Raw genomic sequence first — 17,185 nt, forward strand, 5'->3', positions numbered from 1 at the left:
AGCAATGAGGGTTGTTTGCTATCTACCAGGTACCTATTTGTATGGACTTCACTACAGACGCGGGATCTCCTTGCATGGTTACATGAACTCCGACTGGGCTGGTGACCTCGATTTCCGACGTTCTCATGGTGGTTATTTGTTCTCCCTCGGATCTGTCCCTTTCTCTTGGTCTAGCAAAAAGCAAGACACTGTTGCAAGTTCTTCAGCAGAGGCCGAATACTGGGCCCTCTATGATGCCACCAGTGAGGTTATGCATCTTCATCAACTTCTTTCCGACATGCGCGTCTCCATCGACACCGCCTCTACCATCTTTGTCGACAGTCAGAGTGCGATTGCCCTTGCTGGCAATCCTATTTTTTCTAACCGTACCAAGCATGCGGGTGTCCATTTTCACTTTAACAGGGACAGGTTGAGCTTGGTACCATCCGACTCCAGTACATTTCTACGACAGATAAGTTGATAACCAAGCAGACAACCTTACGAAGTCCGTTAACCGCCCCATTCTTGAGCGTCTTCGCAATCGGATTGGCATCGGTCCGCCACCATCACCCTTCGCTCATTGAGAGGGGGATTTGCCTCCCCCTTCATTTTTTTACCATTTTTGTATCGGGCACATGAGTCAGTGAAAATCCCATGAGAGCACGGCTCTTGTGAAAACCCACTGCATTGCATTTTTTTCCATCCTGCATTCCCTATGCACAGCATTCTGTTTTACGTGTTTGGGGCGCATGTATGAATGAAAACCCAAAAATGGGCATTCATGCATGTGAAAACCTCATCTTCGACAACCATCTCTTTCCCCTCATCTTCTCTCATGATCCCTTTTTGGTTCGAGAGGGGGTGTGTGAAAATATACCCAAAACAGGCAGCCCAAAAAGAGCCGACTTCTATGTTGGCCGACTTCTATGCTGGCCACTAAAACTCTCATATAAATATGAGGCCCTTCATGTGTTCATCACCACCAACCTACGTGGACTGGGCGCATTTGCGTTTCTCTTCACATCAGCGTTCCATCGCTTGTGCCCTGGTCACCTCACATCTGCGTTTCATCGCAGGCTGGATATCTCGTGGATTGCACATCACAGTGTGCCTCGCCATCTCCTGCTGGTCAACACACAGACGGCTCACATTGCTTGTCACCACCTACAGCACGCTCTGCAATTGGCCAATGCACGGACGAGAGAAGCACCAACAAGAGGCAATAAACCAAGCTGAGGCAAGCAATACTTGATTAGCCACCAAAGCTTTGGAAGCTAAATCTAATCTCCTGGAGCTCCAATGGAGGAGCTTCTTCCGGATACTCATAAGTACGGGAGCAGATTGTTGTGCAAGAGAAATATCAATCCCAACTTGGCATTCCAAATATCTAGCAGTGCATCCTTTGTTGATCCAAGTAAAACCAAGCTCTGTACCCCAAGCAATTCTCGGTGAATCACTAACCCAAAAACCAACAGATTTGTGCCAATTAATGAGTGTCCCTGCTGCCAAACAGAACTCCTCTAGTGCTACCTGGAAGGAACATAAGCATATATGTGAAGCCTCCAAGAACATGGCTGTGTCATCAGCTAACTCAGAGTCAACCAATTCCTCGTGACTACGAAGAGGCAACCTCAATCCAGAAATACCAGCAGTGGAGCGGAGAAAGATGCTCATGGCCTCTGCAACTATGATATATAATAATGGGGCTAAAGGGCAGCCCTGCCGTACTGAGCGAGGAATCTGAAACCGCTCTCCTCTATCATTGCAAGCGAGCACTCTACTGTGGGCATCACGATACATGCATGAAACTCCCTTGATCCATCTCTGGGAGAAGCCCATATGGCTAAGAGTACCCTCAAGGAAGTCCCAATCCACTCTATCATAGGCCTGAGCATGACTGAACTCCTGCATAGAAAAAGGGGCATCCAGAGCGGCACACGTCTCCTCAGTGATCAAATGTGGCAATGGTTTCCAAACCTTCCTCTGTGCCCTGTGTCTCAAATCAGAGTGCGGCTCAGCACTAAGAAGCTGGCGATAGAAATCAGTGGCAATCTGTCTAACCATAAGAGGATCTGAGTGAAGAGTGCCATGTAAATCCTGCAACTGCCTGACACTATCTCTGGCATGAGATGGGTCGTGAGTAGCAAAGAAATGTTTGTTACATCTGCCACCCATCTGTGTCCAAAAGGATTCTTGGGCATGGAAACGGTACTTCGCGCGCTGCTCAAGAGAGTGATGAAGTTCTGCCCTAACAATACATAAAGAATCTGCAACCCATTGAGCATGAGGATGTTTCTCATGCTCTTTCTGCAAGGCAGCCAATCTACATATAATAGCTCTTTCTAAATCCAAGGCCTCTTGCCTCATAGACAGGGCACATGTGTGATAAAAGTCACTAATATCACAGAGAGCAGAGGCCAGGCTTTGAGAGGCCTGTAAGAAATCATGAGATCTCCAAATATCAAGCATACGACGCGATAGCTCTACATTTGAAAACAAATGATCAGGGATGCGTATATGGGATGTTGATCCATGGCAATTCAGATCTCTAATACATAAAACCATTGGGCAATGATCCGATTTAGAGGTGCTTGTAGCAATAAAAGTATGCCCACCTCTGTCAAGCACCCAATCATCCACATAAAATCTGTCTAACCGTGCATAGATACATCCTGCATCTCTTCTCCTGTTAGACCTCGTGGTCGACGAAGGACCCCTTTTAGAGGCGGAAGTACGTCTCGCATAGATAAGGGAGGGAAAATCTAACGATGTAAACCTTACCTCTCTCTCCTACTCCGGGGAAAAGCTAGGGCTAGTCCTCAGAATTGGAGAGGTACCATGACAATGCGAATGCGCAACATCATCCTCAAGGGTACCATCATCCTGTAATCATAGTTTTTTCAAACGTCAATCAAACGTCAAACGCGAACGAGTATGAAAGTATGATACGAGTTTGATTCAAACCCTTGACCTGAATCAAACGCAACCCTAATTTTTTAGCATTTTTTAAACAAATCCATATTTACTTGAACATTAAAACATCATAACATGAAGCACCTCAAAACTAGCAATTGAATTGAAGCAAATGAAAATTGAAAATTGAAATGCGCATTGTGCACTGCGCAAAGTTCAAACTGCAGTGTAGACTCTAGAGTGACTAGTGTAGAGTCTAGACTCTAGAGAACAAAAGCCAGCTGATACAAAATGATAAAGCCAGGGGAAAAAACCCCTCCTAAAGAAGGTAAAAAGTGCCCTGGCAACTACAGAACTAAACAACAAGGAAGGAAGGGGAGATGGTCATGACTCATACAAACTAGACTCTACGCGAGTCTTCACCTAAATGAATCATGATAGATCATTCTCTGAAATAGAGTCATCCTCCCCTTCTTCCTCCTCCTCCTCATCATCATCATCATCATCGTCATCATCATCATCATCATCATCATCATCATCATGATGCTCACCAAGGGAACTGGTGCCAACGATATCACTTCTGCTTGCCCCCGTATGCGATAATGAGGCTACAACATCCTCTTGCTCCTCTTCTTGTGTCCCTTGCAATGCAAGAAATCTATCATCATCATTCTCCTTGTTAATCATTTCCAATGTGACCTCCATCTTTTCGTAGCCTCCTTGCTTGATCTTGTTGATAAGGCGAAGGTTGGTGTGAATGTATACAAGATGCTCTGTTCTTTTTGGAAGCAACTTGTTCCTTCTCTTTGTTTGGATAAGAGAGAATGTGCTCCAATTTCTCTCACATGGGGAGGCACAAGTCCCTTGTGAGAGCACCCTTATAGCCAGCTGTTGCAATTTGGGTGTCTGGGCCCCAAATGTTTCCCACCATTTGACAGCTTGATGCATTCTTTTCTCATCTCTAGCCACAGCACGAGCAAATGCACCTGCTTCGGACTTATAAGTGTCAAGTTCATCACATAGAACACCTTGCATATCCACATCATATTTTGTATATCTCTCCATGACAGTCATCCAACCTTCATGCACCTCTCTGTCACCACCAGGATTCTTAGCTCTCCAAATAGGATGCAAAACATAGGCTGCAGCATGTAAAGGTGAATGCATCATATCCCACCTATCCACACTAAGATTCTTAATGTCTTGCAGTTTATTTGCATCCACTCCTCCTACAACCTGCAGCTTCTCAACCATGCGATCTGTCATCTCATACATGAGACCCATGGTGGCGCCTTCTCTATCTGCAAGACGAAGGATCTTTAAAATAGGTGCACAAATTTTCACAATCACTTTAGCCTCCTGCCAAAAGCTTGCACCCAATATAATGTTAGCCACATCCAAGCCTTTCACGGTACGTGAGACCTTTTTCCTTGTCCAAGCTTCACTAACAACCATACGACGCAACCCATTGTAGCATCTGTCATCCAATAAATTCACCAGCATTATAAAAGAGTAAGCAAAGCGCGTCATCGATGGCTTCAATAATTCCTTTTTACTAAATTGACGATACAAAGCCAAGATTGTGTGCTTCCGTGTAACAAATGTCACAATTAGATTTGCTTGAGCCAAAATAGGAGCAATCCATTGAAGCTTGCCAATATCTTCCAACAATAGATCCAAACAATGACAAGTGCATCTAGTGAAGAAGATGTTAGGCCACTCTTGCTCGATCAAATCACCAGCCCGCAAACAATTTGAGGCATTATCCATACACACCTGCACTACATAATCGGGGCCAATATCAAGGATTACATCTTTCAAGATGCCAAAAATATACTCGCCAGATTTGAACTCCCCACTTGTATCAACTGCTTTTATGAAAACAGACCCATATATGGATGTAGCCATTACATTGATAATTGGCCTGCGCCTTGCATCTGACCATCCATCACAAACAATGCTGCATCCATATCTCTTCCACTTTTCTCTAATGTCTAGCAAGTCACGATCAACGCATTTGACTTCATCCACAAGCTCTTTTGTACGCAAGCTGTTATATGAGGGAGGCTTATAGCTTGGCCCAACTTGCCCAATTGCCTTCACCATGTCAAGAAAATATGGGCTTCTAACTTTCCAAAAAGGAACATCTTCCGCATAGAAGAAGCGACGAAGAGCAATGTTTGCCTCTTTTCGTGCTTGTACATCCCAAGCTTTAGCTAGAGCACCCTGTGTCTTTGACACCTTCTTTCTGCTCACGTGCTGTTGAGAGCTAGAAGGCCCAATACCACTTGCAACATTTGATGCATGTACATCGACACTACCATGAGAAGCCTCTCCCAAATCAGATACGCATGCATCAATGTTTGCCATGGAGTCTTGCACTCCACCCACATGCAATCTGCGACATACATCTTTTACATTTTGGGGTGCAGCATTACATTTTCCCACACCATGACCTGATAAACCAAGAATATGTGCCCTTATTCGCGATGGACCACCATCCCAAGTGTGCCCACAATATTTGCATCTACATGTAGTCTGGCCTTTTTCAGTTGTTTTCAAAATGGACACATGCTCCCATTCAGCTTTGCGCTTTCGTCCCATTTGCACAAGTTAAAACCCTGTTACCAACTTACCTGTATATTCGTCCCGAGTCCCGACTCCCACCTGCTGAGTCCCACCAGTGGAAGGTGCTTGCTGCTGCTTGCTGGCGAGTGGCAGTGCTGGGCCTTCAAATTTCAGTAGAGAAAGACTGCTGCTCGAGAATCGATGGGCTGTGTGCACTGTGTGCAGGGCTGACTCAGCCTGCTGTGCCTGCACAGTCACGCAAGAGAGAGAGATGGGCTGTGTGCACTGTGCAGGGCTGCCTCAGCCTGCTGTGCCTGCACAATCACGCAAGAGAGAGAGATGGGCTGCCCGGCTGTGTGCACTGTGCAGGGCTGCCTCAACCTGCTGTGCCTGCACAGTCGAGCAAGAGAGAGACTCGAGAGAGTCTAGACTCAAGACACGATGGGCGGGCAGATTCGTCACTCGAGAGAGAGTGGGCGCAACTTGCAAGAGAGATACGCTCGACTCCCTTGACACGATGGGCGGGGCGAAATAGAGAGAGACGGTGGGCGGGGGCGCAAGAGATGCGATGGGCGACGAAGCGTTAAAAAAAACCCCCAAAAAAGTCCACGTTTGAAATTTTTTTCAAACGTTTTTTTTTTCAAACGTTTGTAAACGTTTGCTTCGCGTATCAAACGCGTTTGAATGCAACTATGCCTGTAATTGTAATGCAGCATCCTCCTGTGAAGGATCCAGATCATGTGCCTGCAAAGCCTCATCCTCCAAAGAAGGATCAACATCCTGTGAGGCAAGATCTGCATAAGGGTTGGGTGTGGGTGAAGGGGCAGGTACGGGGGTCTGAGGGTGCCTGCCATCCCTAACCACAACCAACGCTGTGTGGTTTGCTGTGGCAAAGGAGCAACTGGAGTCTCGGCAACTGTAGAAGGCCTCTGATGGGCAAGACCGCCTCCTAGCATGGCCCCTCGATATTGAACAATCTCTAGCAATGTGACCTTGTCGACGACAAATCCGACACTGGTCAGGTCTACCTGCAATCTCCATCCTCTGGTGGAATTGAGATCCGTCAGGTCTCTGAAGAATAACATGGCTGAGGCGGGAGAGCTCGGAAGGACTAGTACCCAAAGGATGCCCCTATGGAAGCTAAGAGCTTTCAATAGGACCGAGGAAGAACAAGGAACCGTAGTGAGACCAGGGTAAGGCGTTGATCCTCCGCCACTGGATCAAAGCCCACCTGGTATTGAAAGAAGAAAATCTTCCTAGGACCAAGAGGGAAGGGGCTACCAGCCAAAACCTGAGAAGTGTTAGAAGTCATGTCCTGTCTATTTTTATACACCAGGGCCTTTGTTGTGGGTGTGCCCGCGCTTATGAGGTGTTTTATCATTTTTCCTCACTCCCTGCATTTTCCCCCTATTTTTCCCCATTTTTCCGTGGTGTGGATGGATGCCAAATGTTGGCAGGAGTCTCTGGTGGCTGGCCGACTGCCCATTTAGCAGTCGTGTGGCTGGCCAACTGCCTGATCAGTAGTCGTGGAGTTTTCTCTGCTGGCCGACTGCTTCATGCAGTCGTGGAGGCATTTACTGCTGGCCGACTGCTTTATGCAGTCGTGGAGAGCCTCTAGAGTAGGCCGACTGCATGCATGGGGCATATAAATAGGCCCCATGCTCCCCACCACTTTGGTATCATTCCTCGGGATCTTCTTGTGTATATAGAGTAGAGTTACATGCCTATATATCTCTCTCTCTTGTGCTGTGATTTTCTGCACTGCGTTTTGCTCTTGTGTTCCCAGATCTGGTCATCATCTCCGCTGCGCATTCTGACATGGTATCAGAGCCTAGGCTCTAGATAGTTCTTGGGATTTGTGTGAGCAAGAGGGAGACTATTGTGTTGCTGATTGGTGGACCGTACGGGACTGTTCGGGAAGAGGAGAAGCAAGAGGATGGCGGGCTGATTTGCTGGACAGCCACTTGCAGGTATTAGTTCTTCTTTGTTCCCACCCACCCACCCTTTTCAGAGTACATCCCCGCAATGGCAGATCTGTTTGAGATGGCCGAGAGGCATGTGAAGATCCCGACACTCCCCACGTTCCCGGTGGACCGCCAGTTGGACGGAAGCAACTACGGCATATGGAAGGTTATGATGGAATCTGTTCTGGAGTCTTTCGACCTCGCAGATTTTGTCGTTGTTGGGGTTCCACGGCCGGAAGTAGAGGAAGGGGAGTTACCGTCGATCCGAAAGGACCGGGAGGCTCAGACACAGATGTGGGATTGTGTCAACGCTAGGGTCCGTTTGTTTATCTTTCTCAACTGCACACCGTAGGTAATCAATCATGTAAAGCATATGACGTTGGCCAGAGGTATATGGCAGCATTTGGCCTCTCTTTACAACAGGGTATCGCCCATGAAGAGTATTTCCTTGGAAGTACAGATGCGGGTTATGAGCCCTGCAAAGTCGTCGACGATGCGGGAGTATATTAACAAGCTGCAGGCTCTTCAGCAGGAAGTTCTTTAGGCTGGGAAGGAGATATCGTCCGAGGACATGGCCATAACGTTGCTGTCGCACTTGCCCTCTCAGTACTTAGCATTTTACTCGTCTTTGATTACCAGTGGTAGGCTCAGCACCATCACGTGGGAGGAGCTTGTGCCCATGGTCCTGGACCAGGAGGAACAATTCACGAACCCTCCTCAGGGTGGAGGTTCGGAGGCCTTAACTGGCCAACAGTCGAAAGGCCGTAACACGGGCAAAGGGAAGGCTTCGTCGGAGAAGTCTTCTGAGAAGAAGTCCGTTATTACTGACCGCGAGAAACTAAAGGCAGAGAGGACTTGTAATGATTGTGGCGAGAAAGGCCACTATTGGAGGCAGTGTCCCAAGCAGAAGACCGAGAAGGGTGAAGATTCCTCAGCAGCAATCATGAAGACTTCGGCTTTTGTGCACCTGGAGGTGGTGGACACCGATGTTTCATTTCCTTCAGGCAGGGAGGAGATTGGAGGACTCTCCGCAACGGATACTCGGGAGTGGATTCTAGATATTGGTGCTTCCAGGCACATGACTCCTTCCCGTTCCGGTTTACAGGATCTCTGCAGGCTTTCTGGTGCATTCCTCCAAGGTGTTGTATGTTCCGTCACTTGGTTTTCATCTGTTTTTGTTAGTGCATCAGGTTTGCAAGACTGGCGTACGGGTGGAGTTTGATGAGCATTTTGTTGCTCTCCGGGACAAAACAACAGGCCAAGTGGTTTGGGAAGGCGGAGTGGAGAATGGAGTTTACAAGCTTTCAGCACTCTCTCTCCCAGGTCCTCAGGTTTGTGACGAGTGGCAATCTAGTAATGGCCACTTAAGTGTGGATACGCTGCAGGTGCAGGCTTTCCGGGACCAGATGGTGGATAGCTTGCCAGTAGATGGCAACAGTTGGCAAGAACTCTCCAGTACTGATTTTGGTAGTTCTTGTGTTCGTCAGTCAGAGGAAACTGAACAGGTCACTTATGCTCTGATGTCTCGTCGTATTCGGGACAAAGAACCTCCAGTAGATGAGGATGCTCTTTCCACAGGGACCATTCGGAAAGCCAGGCAGGTGGCAGTTGTTTACTTGCAGAAGGAGGTGCATACTCCAGGCTTTGTGGTTCCGGACTCAGAGGGGGTGGTTGACAGGTTTCAGAAGGCATGGCATGGTCTTCATCAGGTTTCCAGGACTTGTTTTTGCACCGTAACAGGTGTAGATCTTTGTGAGCAGTGTGATGCTTCTTTCACTCAGAAGCAGAATGGTTCATTGATCTGGTTGATGGACACCAGTTTGGACGGGAGCTTCCTGATGAGGCAGTTGAGCTCATGGTTGCGGATGACTCTTTGGGAGGCAGGATTGCGTTTCCTGTGGTTTCTGCGGCATGCGAAGGATCATGGACTCTTGTACACAGGAGGGGGATTGTTGGATGGAGTCCGACTCCACGGTTGGAGTGACTCAGTTTGGGGAGGAGATCCGGACACGAGGAGATCTACTTCAGGCCCAGGAGCAGTTTTACGAAGCAGGAAGAGGCAGTCATCTTTTGCCTTGTCGCGGACAGAGGCAGAGTACCGGGCTGCTTGTGATGCTGCTTGTGAGGTGGTGAGGATGCAGAGGTTGCATTGCAGGATTGGACTTCCACTGGAGGAACCCATGGTCATCCAGAGGCACTTTGTTCGTGAACAGATCGTTGCTGATGACAACTTGCTAGAGTTCTATTCGACGGAGGACAGTACGGTGGACCTCTTCACGAAGTCGCTCTCTCAGGTTTTGCTCAGGCGGCACCCCAGCTCCCTGTGGTTGGTTTCACAGCCAGGAGCTGAGAGGGGGTGTTAGAAGTCATGTCCTGTCTATTTTTATACACCAGGGCCTTTGTTGTGGGTGTGCCTGCCCTTATGAGGTGTTTTATCATTTTTCCTCACTCCCCGCATTTTTCCTCATTTTTCCGTGGTGTGGATGGATGCCAGATGTTGGTAGGAGTCTCTGGTGGCTGGCCGACTGCCCATTCAGCAGTCGTGTGGCTGGCCGACTGCCTAATGAGTAGTCGTGGAGTTTTCTCTGCTGGCCGACTGCTTCATGCAGTCGTGGAGGCATTTACTGCTGGCCGACTGCTTTATGCAGTCGTGGAGAGCCTCTAGAGCAGGCCGAATGCATGCATGGGGCATATAAATAGGCCCCATGCTCCCCACCACTTTGGTATCATTCCTCGGGATCTTCTTGTGTATATAGAGCAGAGTTACACGCCTATATCCGAAGGGAGAGCTGCTAGAAGCCATTCACGGGCCTGCGAATGAGAGGGGCGGGAATCATAAACTCTCGCAACAAGGGTGGTCTGGACCTCAAGGTCAATGTCGTGCTAAAGAGAGGTGAGCTCGTCTTGTGAAAAATTGATGATTCTCCCGGCCAGCGGGGGTGACGAAAGATTGGTTGTGGCTGAAGAAGCCATAAAGCCAATCAAAAAAAGTGGGTGGCCGACTTGAATCTAGATAAAATTGCTGCTGAAAAAGAGGCGGGTGCAGAAGAAGGGGGGCAAAGGTGGGGAGCCTGACCTGCTACTTTTGACTCTGACTTTGACTTTAATATTTTTGTCTGAACACCTTCCACAATGCAAGGAGATACTTTCCCACTTTCTTGAGAATCTCTAATGAATGCAATAGGCCACCTTGTTGTTGGCAATCCGTCTTATGAACTTGGCATTGTTGGGAATTTCATATGTTATGTTCAACATCAGTTCTCTCTGATGCAGTTCATCTGGCAATGACCCTTGAGACTTGAGAAGGTCCTAAGCAAGTAATACAACACCAGTAGTAGAATGGTAAGGAGAGTTTTAGAGGAGGAGCTATTATGGCTATAAAGGATAAGGACAGTTCTAGTTGGGGAGTGTCAAAGCCATGCCTCCCATAGGAATAGCTTCAAGCTAAGTAGTTGGCAAGGCAATGTTTCAAATGTGACTCCACTGAGCACATTGCAGGAAATTGCTTGCCATAGATGAAGCAATAGATCAAAGAGGAGGCTGCTTCACCACCAAAGGAAGATCACAGATGAGAAACATGTTCAAATATCTGGACTCTTTTCACTTCCATGGTCAGTTGCACATTGAGATTGTAGTCCTCATAGCTCCAAACTCCCTAAAGCAGCTTAGAGTTTTCTTGGGTCATGTGGGATATTATTGAAGATTCATAGAACAATTTGCAAATAAGGCCGCTCCTCTTCATAAGTTGTTAAGAACGGAAGCCTAGTATTGGTGGACACCAAAGTACCAGGAAGCTTTCTTGCCAACCACTTATCTTGAAGCTCTTGCTATGCGAGGCAATGTTTCAAATGTGACCCCAGTTGCTTTAGATGAAGCAATAGATCAAAGAGGAGGCTGCTTCAACATCAAAGGAAGATCACAGATGAGAGACATGTGCAAATATCTCGATTGTTTTCACTGCCATGGTCAGTTGCACACTGAGATTGTAGTCCTCATAGCTCCAACCTCCCTAAAGCAGCTCAGAGTTTTCTTGGGTTACGTGGGATATTATCGAAGATTCATAGAACAATTTGCAAATAAGGCGGCTCCTCTTATTAAGTTGTTAAGAAAGGAAGCCTAGTATTGGTGGACACCAAAGTGCCAGGAAGCTTTCTTGGAGCTTAAAGAATGTGTAGTCAAGGCACCCATCCTTGTAACCTCCAAATTGGACAAAGTAATTCCATGGGCATACTTCTTAAAAGTATGCCTAGTGAGGATTACTCACATCTAGTGTCTACTTTAAAGAACTTGCTAAAACCAAAGTTAGTTAGTGTGGAGACAGCACCACTTGAAAAGTACAAGAGGCTACAAGAGAACCAAAGCTCAATCCACAAACCTGACAAGGCATTCTACACCAAGAAAAAGTTCTTCAACAACAAAGGAGCTACATTGGCTCAAAGAAGAAGGCTTGTGGATTTTGTGGTAAAACCAGCCACACTGAAGACAAGTGCTTCTTGAAGAACAAAGTCAAAGCTCTCCTTATAGGAAAAGAAGAAGAAGTTGAGGAAGTGTCATGTGCAAGAATTGCCATGGACATTCTCTAGAGCTAGTCCAGAAGGGGCAGCCAAGAAAAAGATGACTAGAACCAGGATTTTGAGCATAAAGTGCAGATGTGACAGTGTTGGACTTGGAGCAGGGCATGGAAGGCATGGAAGGGTGTTGTCGGCTGCACACAGGGGCTGTCGGCTGCACGAGAGGGAAGGTGGCTGTAGGCGCATCATTACATGGGGCTTATGGACCAGTCGGCCAGCACTCCAATGATCCAAGAGGCCTATAAATAGGCAAGTATGCTCATTGTTGGACTCATTCACTCCACTGGGATTGGGTCCTTAGTGTAGGACTGTTTTGGTGTTTTCCACCTTTTCAAGAAGGCAGCCTATGGCTGTAGACTTAGGGTACCTTTTTGTACCATATGAATATAATGAATTTCCAACTATCTCTCTCTCTCTCTACTCTCCCTTCTGTCTGCGTTTTTGCATCAGCATGTTCTAAGTGGTGTTTAGGGCTGAAAGAAGACTCTCAGAGCTATCTCTCTCTCTCTACTCTCCCTTCTGTCTGCGCTTTTGCCTCAGCATGTTCTAAGTGGTGTTTAGGGCTGAAAGAAGACTCTCAGAGCTTCCGCGTGTTACATTGGTATCAGAGCATCAGGCTTAGCAAGGCTAAACGTTGTTTGAGTCCCATATGATGGTGTACAGGTCCAAGGTACAGGAAAATTCATGGATACGAAGCCCAAGGCAAGGAACACAAGATCGGGAAGAGCTCCCAGGAGGTTTGTTGGTGGTGTTCCACAAAGCCAGAGGGGATGGCAGTCCTGTGAGCCAGATAGGTTCTCGGGCAACGGTCCCAAGGAGGATTATCCTCCAAGGGGTGGAGTGAGAGTGCCAGACTCATTTCTCAGGAATGAAGACCAAGACAGTGTTCAGAGTCAGGGTAGGAACGGACTGGGGACTGGATGGAACATATGCATAGATTTTATTCAGAGTCAGAGTGGTTTTGGAGACCGGGCCGGGTTTTCAGTGAAAAGGGTTGCGAGAGATGGATGGATGATAGAGGGGTTCAGGGAACAGAATGGGAATCATGACAGTCATCCAAGAACAGGTTGGAATCCCGTCATCAAGTTTAACAGAGGGGGATGTCATGTGCAAGAATTGACATGGACATTCTCTAGAGCTAGTCCAGAAGGGGCAGCCAAGAAAAAGATGACTAGAACCAGGATTTTGAGCATAAAGTGCAGATGTGGCAGTGGTGGACTTGGAGCAGGGCATGAAGGCATGGAAGGGCGTTGTCGGCTGCATGACAGGGGCTGTTGGCTGCACACAGGGGCTGTCGGCTGCACCAGAGGGAAGGCGGCTGTAGGCGCATCATTACATGGGGTTTATGGACCAGTCGGCCAGCACTCCAATGATCCAAGAGGCCTATAAATAGGCAAGTATGCTCATTGTTGGACTCATTCACTCCACTAGGGAGTGGGTCCTTAGTGTAGGACTGTTTTGGTGTTTTCCACCTTTTCAAGAAGGCAGCCTATGGCTGTAGACTTAGGGTACCTTTTTGTACCATATGAATATATTGAATTTCCAGCTATCTCTCTCTCTCTCTACTCTCCATTCTGTCTGTGTTTTTTGCATCAGCATGTTCTAAGTGGTGTTTAGGGCTGAAAGAAGACCCCCAGAGCTTCCGCGTGTTACAGGAAGACCAAGAGAAGGAGGCCTCACATGAGGCCAACTATGTTGATGATAACTGGGCTTTCTAAAGAAGCCTAGGACCTTGACCCTCACCTTCGACTACTCCATAGCGCGGGCTCTCACATATATCTTTATGTATACTAGGAGGCTACAGACTATCCTCAAACCCATATCGTGGTACCTGGGACAACTGATTGTAATCACTCTTTGTACTCGCCTGTTTAAAGAGGCTCTCTAATGCAAGATTACATGAATTATTCTCCTCTTCATCATACTGTCATTATGTTAATCATCTTGCTAATCTCATGTGTTTAACCTAACCCTTGTTGTTAAGATCTTATCTTCTTTAATTATGCATATCCATGGCTTACATTGATGCATATGAATCTCCACGATTGCCAACAATTGGTAGATGGAGAGGTTTGATTAGTGGGCTTCTTTGCAAAACCACCTTCTCTCTTCTTCTTGCGACAGCCAGGTTGAATGTGACTTTTGTGACCACAATAATGGCAAGTAAGATCCCTATGAGCAAGATTGTTAGCAAGTTTAGAGTCAACTTTGTTCCTTTTGGAACCCTTAGATTGCCATTTTCCTTTGTCCTTGACATGAAGAAGGGTCTCAGAAGCATCCTGGCTTGTTTTCCTCCTCGTAGCTCTATCCTGAAGCATGTCAACAACAGTATGCAGATCAGGAGTAGAGGGGAGAAGTGAAATAGTATCACAGAAAGACTAGAAAGTTTCGGGCAATTTGGTGAGAAGCCGAATAACAAAGTCTTCATTAGTAGCCTTGCTCCCCAAAGAGACCACCTGTTTCTGGATGGTAACAAACTCCGTGATGGAATCGCAGAATAAGAGATCTTCAAGTTGGCAAGTTGATTCTCCAAGGCAATCTTTTGAGTAGAGTTCTCTCTATGATAACTCCTTTAAATGGCATCCCACAATTCTTCTACGGTCTCATTATCATTGTCATCCTTATCAAGCCAAGCAGCTACATTAATCCTAGTTGGAATGAACTCAACGAACTTTGTGAGGCAATCGATGATATTCACCAAAATGGCATCATTTCCTCTACTAGTTTGTGTAATTTAACCACAAAATGCAGGGAGATACTTTCCCACTTTCTCGAGAATCTCTAATGAATGCAATAGGCCACCTTGTTGTTGGCAATCTTCCTTATGAACTTGGCATTGTTGAGAATTTCAAACGTGATGTTCATCATCAGTTCTCTCCGATGCAGTTCATTTGGCAATGACCCTTGAGACTTGAGAAGGTCCTAAGCAAGTAATACAACACCGGTAGTAGAATGGTAGGGAGCTATTATGGCTATAAAAGATAAGGACAGTTCTAGTTGGGGAGTGTAAAGCCAAGCAAGAGCTTTAGGCTAAGTGGTTGGCAAGGCAATGTTTCAAATGTTGCTCCAGTGAGCACATTGCGGGAAATTGCTTGCCATAGATGAAGCAACAGGTCAAAGAGGAGGGTGCTTCAGCACCAAAGGAAGATCATAGATGAGAGTGTAACTGCTCCCTACAGGAGGCCTACAAATCGGAAGATAAAATATACATTTTTAGATCACTTAACTAATACAAACAATGGAACAATACTTGCAACATTAAAACTGGAAATGACAAAGAACACCTGACACCATCATTGGGGCCGGAAAGGCCCCCCCTTCCCCCCCCCACCCCCCCCTCAATACAGTTTGTATTTCTTGGAGTATTTATATGTACATGTGTTCAAGGGTCCCAAGGCCAGATTTCTCCATAACATAGAGTGAATACAATTGAAAAACAGTAAGATTTCTGTCGATGAAGAATCGGTTGTCGGAGTAGACCAAATCATAGGTAGTCTCCCACCTTCATTGGGTGAACACCCGCCCCTCATTGGTCTCCCGGGACCGTGCACCAACAGACGTGCCCGTACTAACACCTGGCAAGGTGAGGCACTGCGGAGGGAGTGATACCTGGTGCTCCCAAGTAAGCTTTTCTCCCAGTTTCTCTCAAATCCCTTTGACCTTCACTGGCTCCTCTGAATGTGAGGGCACGGTCAGGGTACTCACAGGGAAAAATCACCATCCCAGTGGCCTTCCTGTCAGAATACGCAGCGGAGATGATGACTAAATTTGGAAACATGAGCAAACACAATGAAGAACAACATCACAAGAGAGGGAGAGAGATAGAGGCGTGTAACTCTGCTCTATATACACAAAGAAGATCCCGAATATGATACAAAATGGCAAGAGGGTAGTGGGGCCATTTTACATGGCCCCCAGACTACAGTTGGCCTGCATTAGAGGCAAACAACAGGCCCTGAAGCTCCACGACCAGCCACAACCACCAGTCGGCCAGCTGTCATGAGTTGGCGAGAACAGTGACCAGTCAGGTAGTACTTGAGAACTCCAGCCACCACATGGTAGCCACCCAAGCCATAGAAAAATGGAAAAAATATGGGGAGTGAGGAAAAATGAGAACAACACCTACAAGGGCGGGCACACCCACAACAAAGGCCCTGGTGTCCACATAAAGACAGGAGATGACTTCTAACACCCTCTCAGCTCCTGGCTGTGAAACCAACCACAGGGAGCTGGAGTGCCGCCTGAGCAACCTGAGCAAATCCTGAGATAGCGACTTCGTGAAGAGATCCACTGTACTGTCCTCCGTCGAACAGAACTCTAGCAAGATGTCATTAGCAATGAACTGTTCACAAACAAAGTGCCTTTGGATGACCGTGGGTTCCTCCAGTGGAAGCCCAATCTTGCCATGCAACCTCTGCAACCTCACCACCTCACAAACAGCATCACAAGCAGCCCGGTACTCTGTCTTTGTCGACGACAAGGCAAAAGATGACTGCCTCTTACTGCTCCATAAAACTGCTCCTGGGCCTGAAGTAGATCTCCTCGTGTCTGGATCTCCTCCCCAATCTGAGTCACTCCAACCGTGGAGTGTTGGATGGATCGGCATGCTTTAGCTGAAGTGATCTCAAGAGTGGGTATCATCAAGTGCGTGTAGTGCCTGAGGATGTACACAAAACTGCTTTCAGGACAGCATTTGGGCTTTATGAGTATCTTGTTATGCCTTTTGGTCTTACAAATGCTGCAGCTACATTCAATAGAATGATGGATCGCATATTCCGTGGATATAGAAAATTTACAGGTGTCTTCTTTGATGACATCCTAGTCTTCTTGAAGACCGAAGAAGAGCATAGAGCTCATTTGGCCATTGTTTTTGAAGAGCTCCATAAGCATAAACTCTTCATAAATGCAAAGAAGAGTGAGTTCTTCTTGTCAGAGATACATTATCTTGGGCATATTGTGTCCAAAGATGGAGTGCGGATGGATCGTGCAAATATTGATGCAATTCGAAATTTGGCCCGAATTGAGTTCGGTGCATGAGATCCGTAGTTTTCTTGGATTATGCTCTTACTACCGCAGGTTCATTTGGCACTTTGCATGGATTGCTTCTCCTCTACATGATTTGACAAAGAAGAAGGCCGTGTTCAAATGGACTAATGTAGAGAGAGATGCATTCCTCAAATTGAAAGATGC

At 46.9% G+C, this 17,185-nt stretch overlaps 2 protein-coding genes across 3 annotated transcripts in view; one reads left to right on the forward strand and one right to left on the reverse strand.

Annotated features, from left to right (window-relative positions):
• LOC147618081 (putative acyl-CoA dehydrogenase IBR3) overlaps positions 1–17,185 on the forward strand; it is a 53,756-nt gene that overhangs the window by 11,787 nt on the left and 24,784 nt on the right. The window lies entirely within an intron of this gene.
• LOC147618082 (uncharacterized) lies at positions 2,873–6,158 on the reverse strand. The gene has a single exon (XM_086775324.1). It carries the CDS (start codon positions 5,494–5,496, stop codon positions 3,325–3,327), a length of 2,172 nt encoding a protein of 723 aa, XP_086631450.1. The 5' UTR covers positions 5,497–6,158; the 3' UTR covers positions 2,873–3,324.

The sequence above is a fragment of the Cibotium barometz genome, chromosome 35 (genome assembly GCF_041138505.1).
Source record: "Cibotium barometz isolate CiBa-2024 chromosome 35, ASM4113850v1, whole genome shotgun sequence".
In the NCBI taxonomy this organism is placed as follows: Eukaryota; Viridiplantae; Streptophyta; class Polypodiopsida; order Cyatheales; family Cibotiaceae; genus Cibotium; species Cibotium barometz.

Coding starts and splice junctions, on each gene's coding strand:
- LOC147618082 (XM_086775324.1), bottom strand. CDS start 5,496: ATGGGACGAAAGCGCAAAGCTGAATGGGAGCATGTGTCCATTTTGAAA.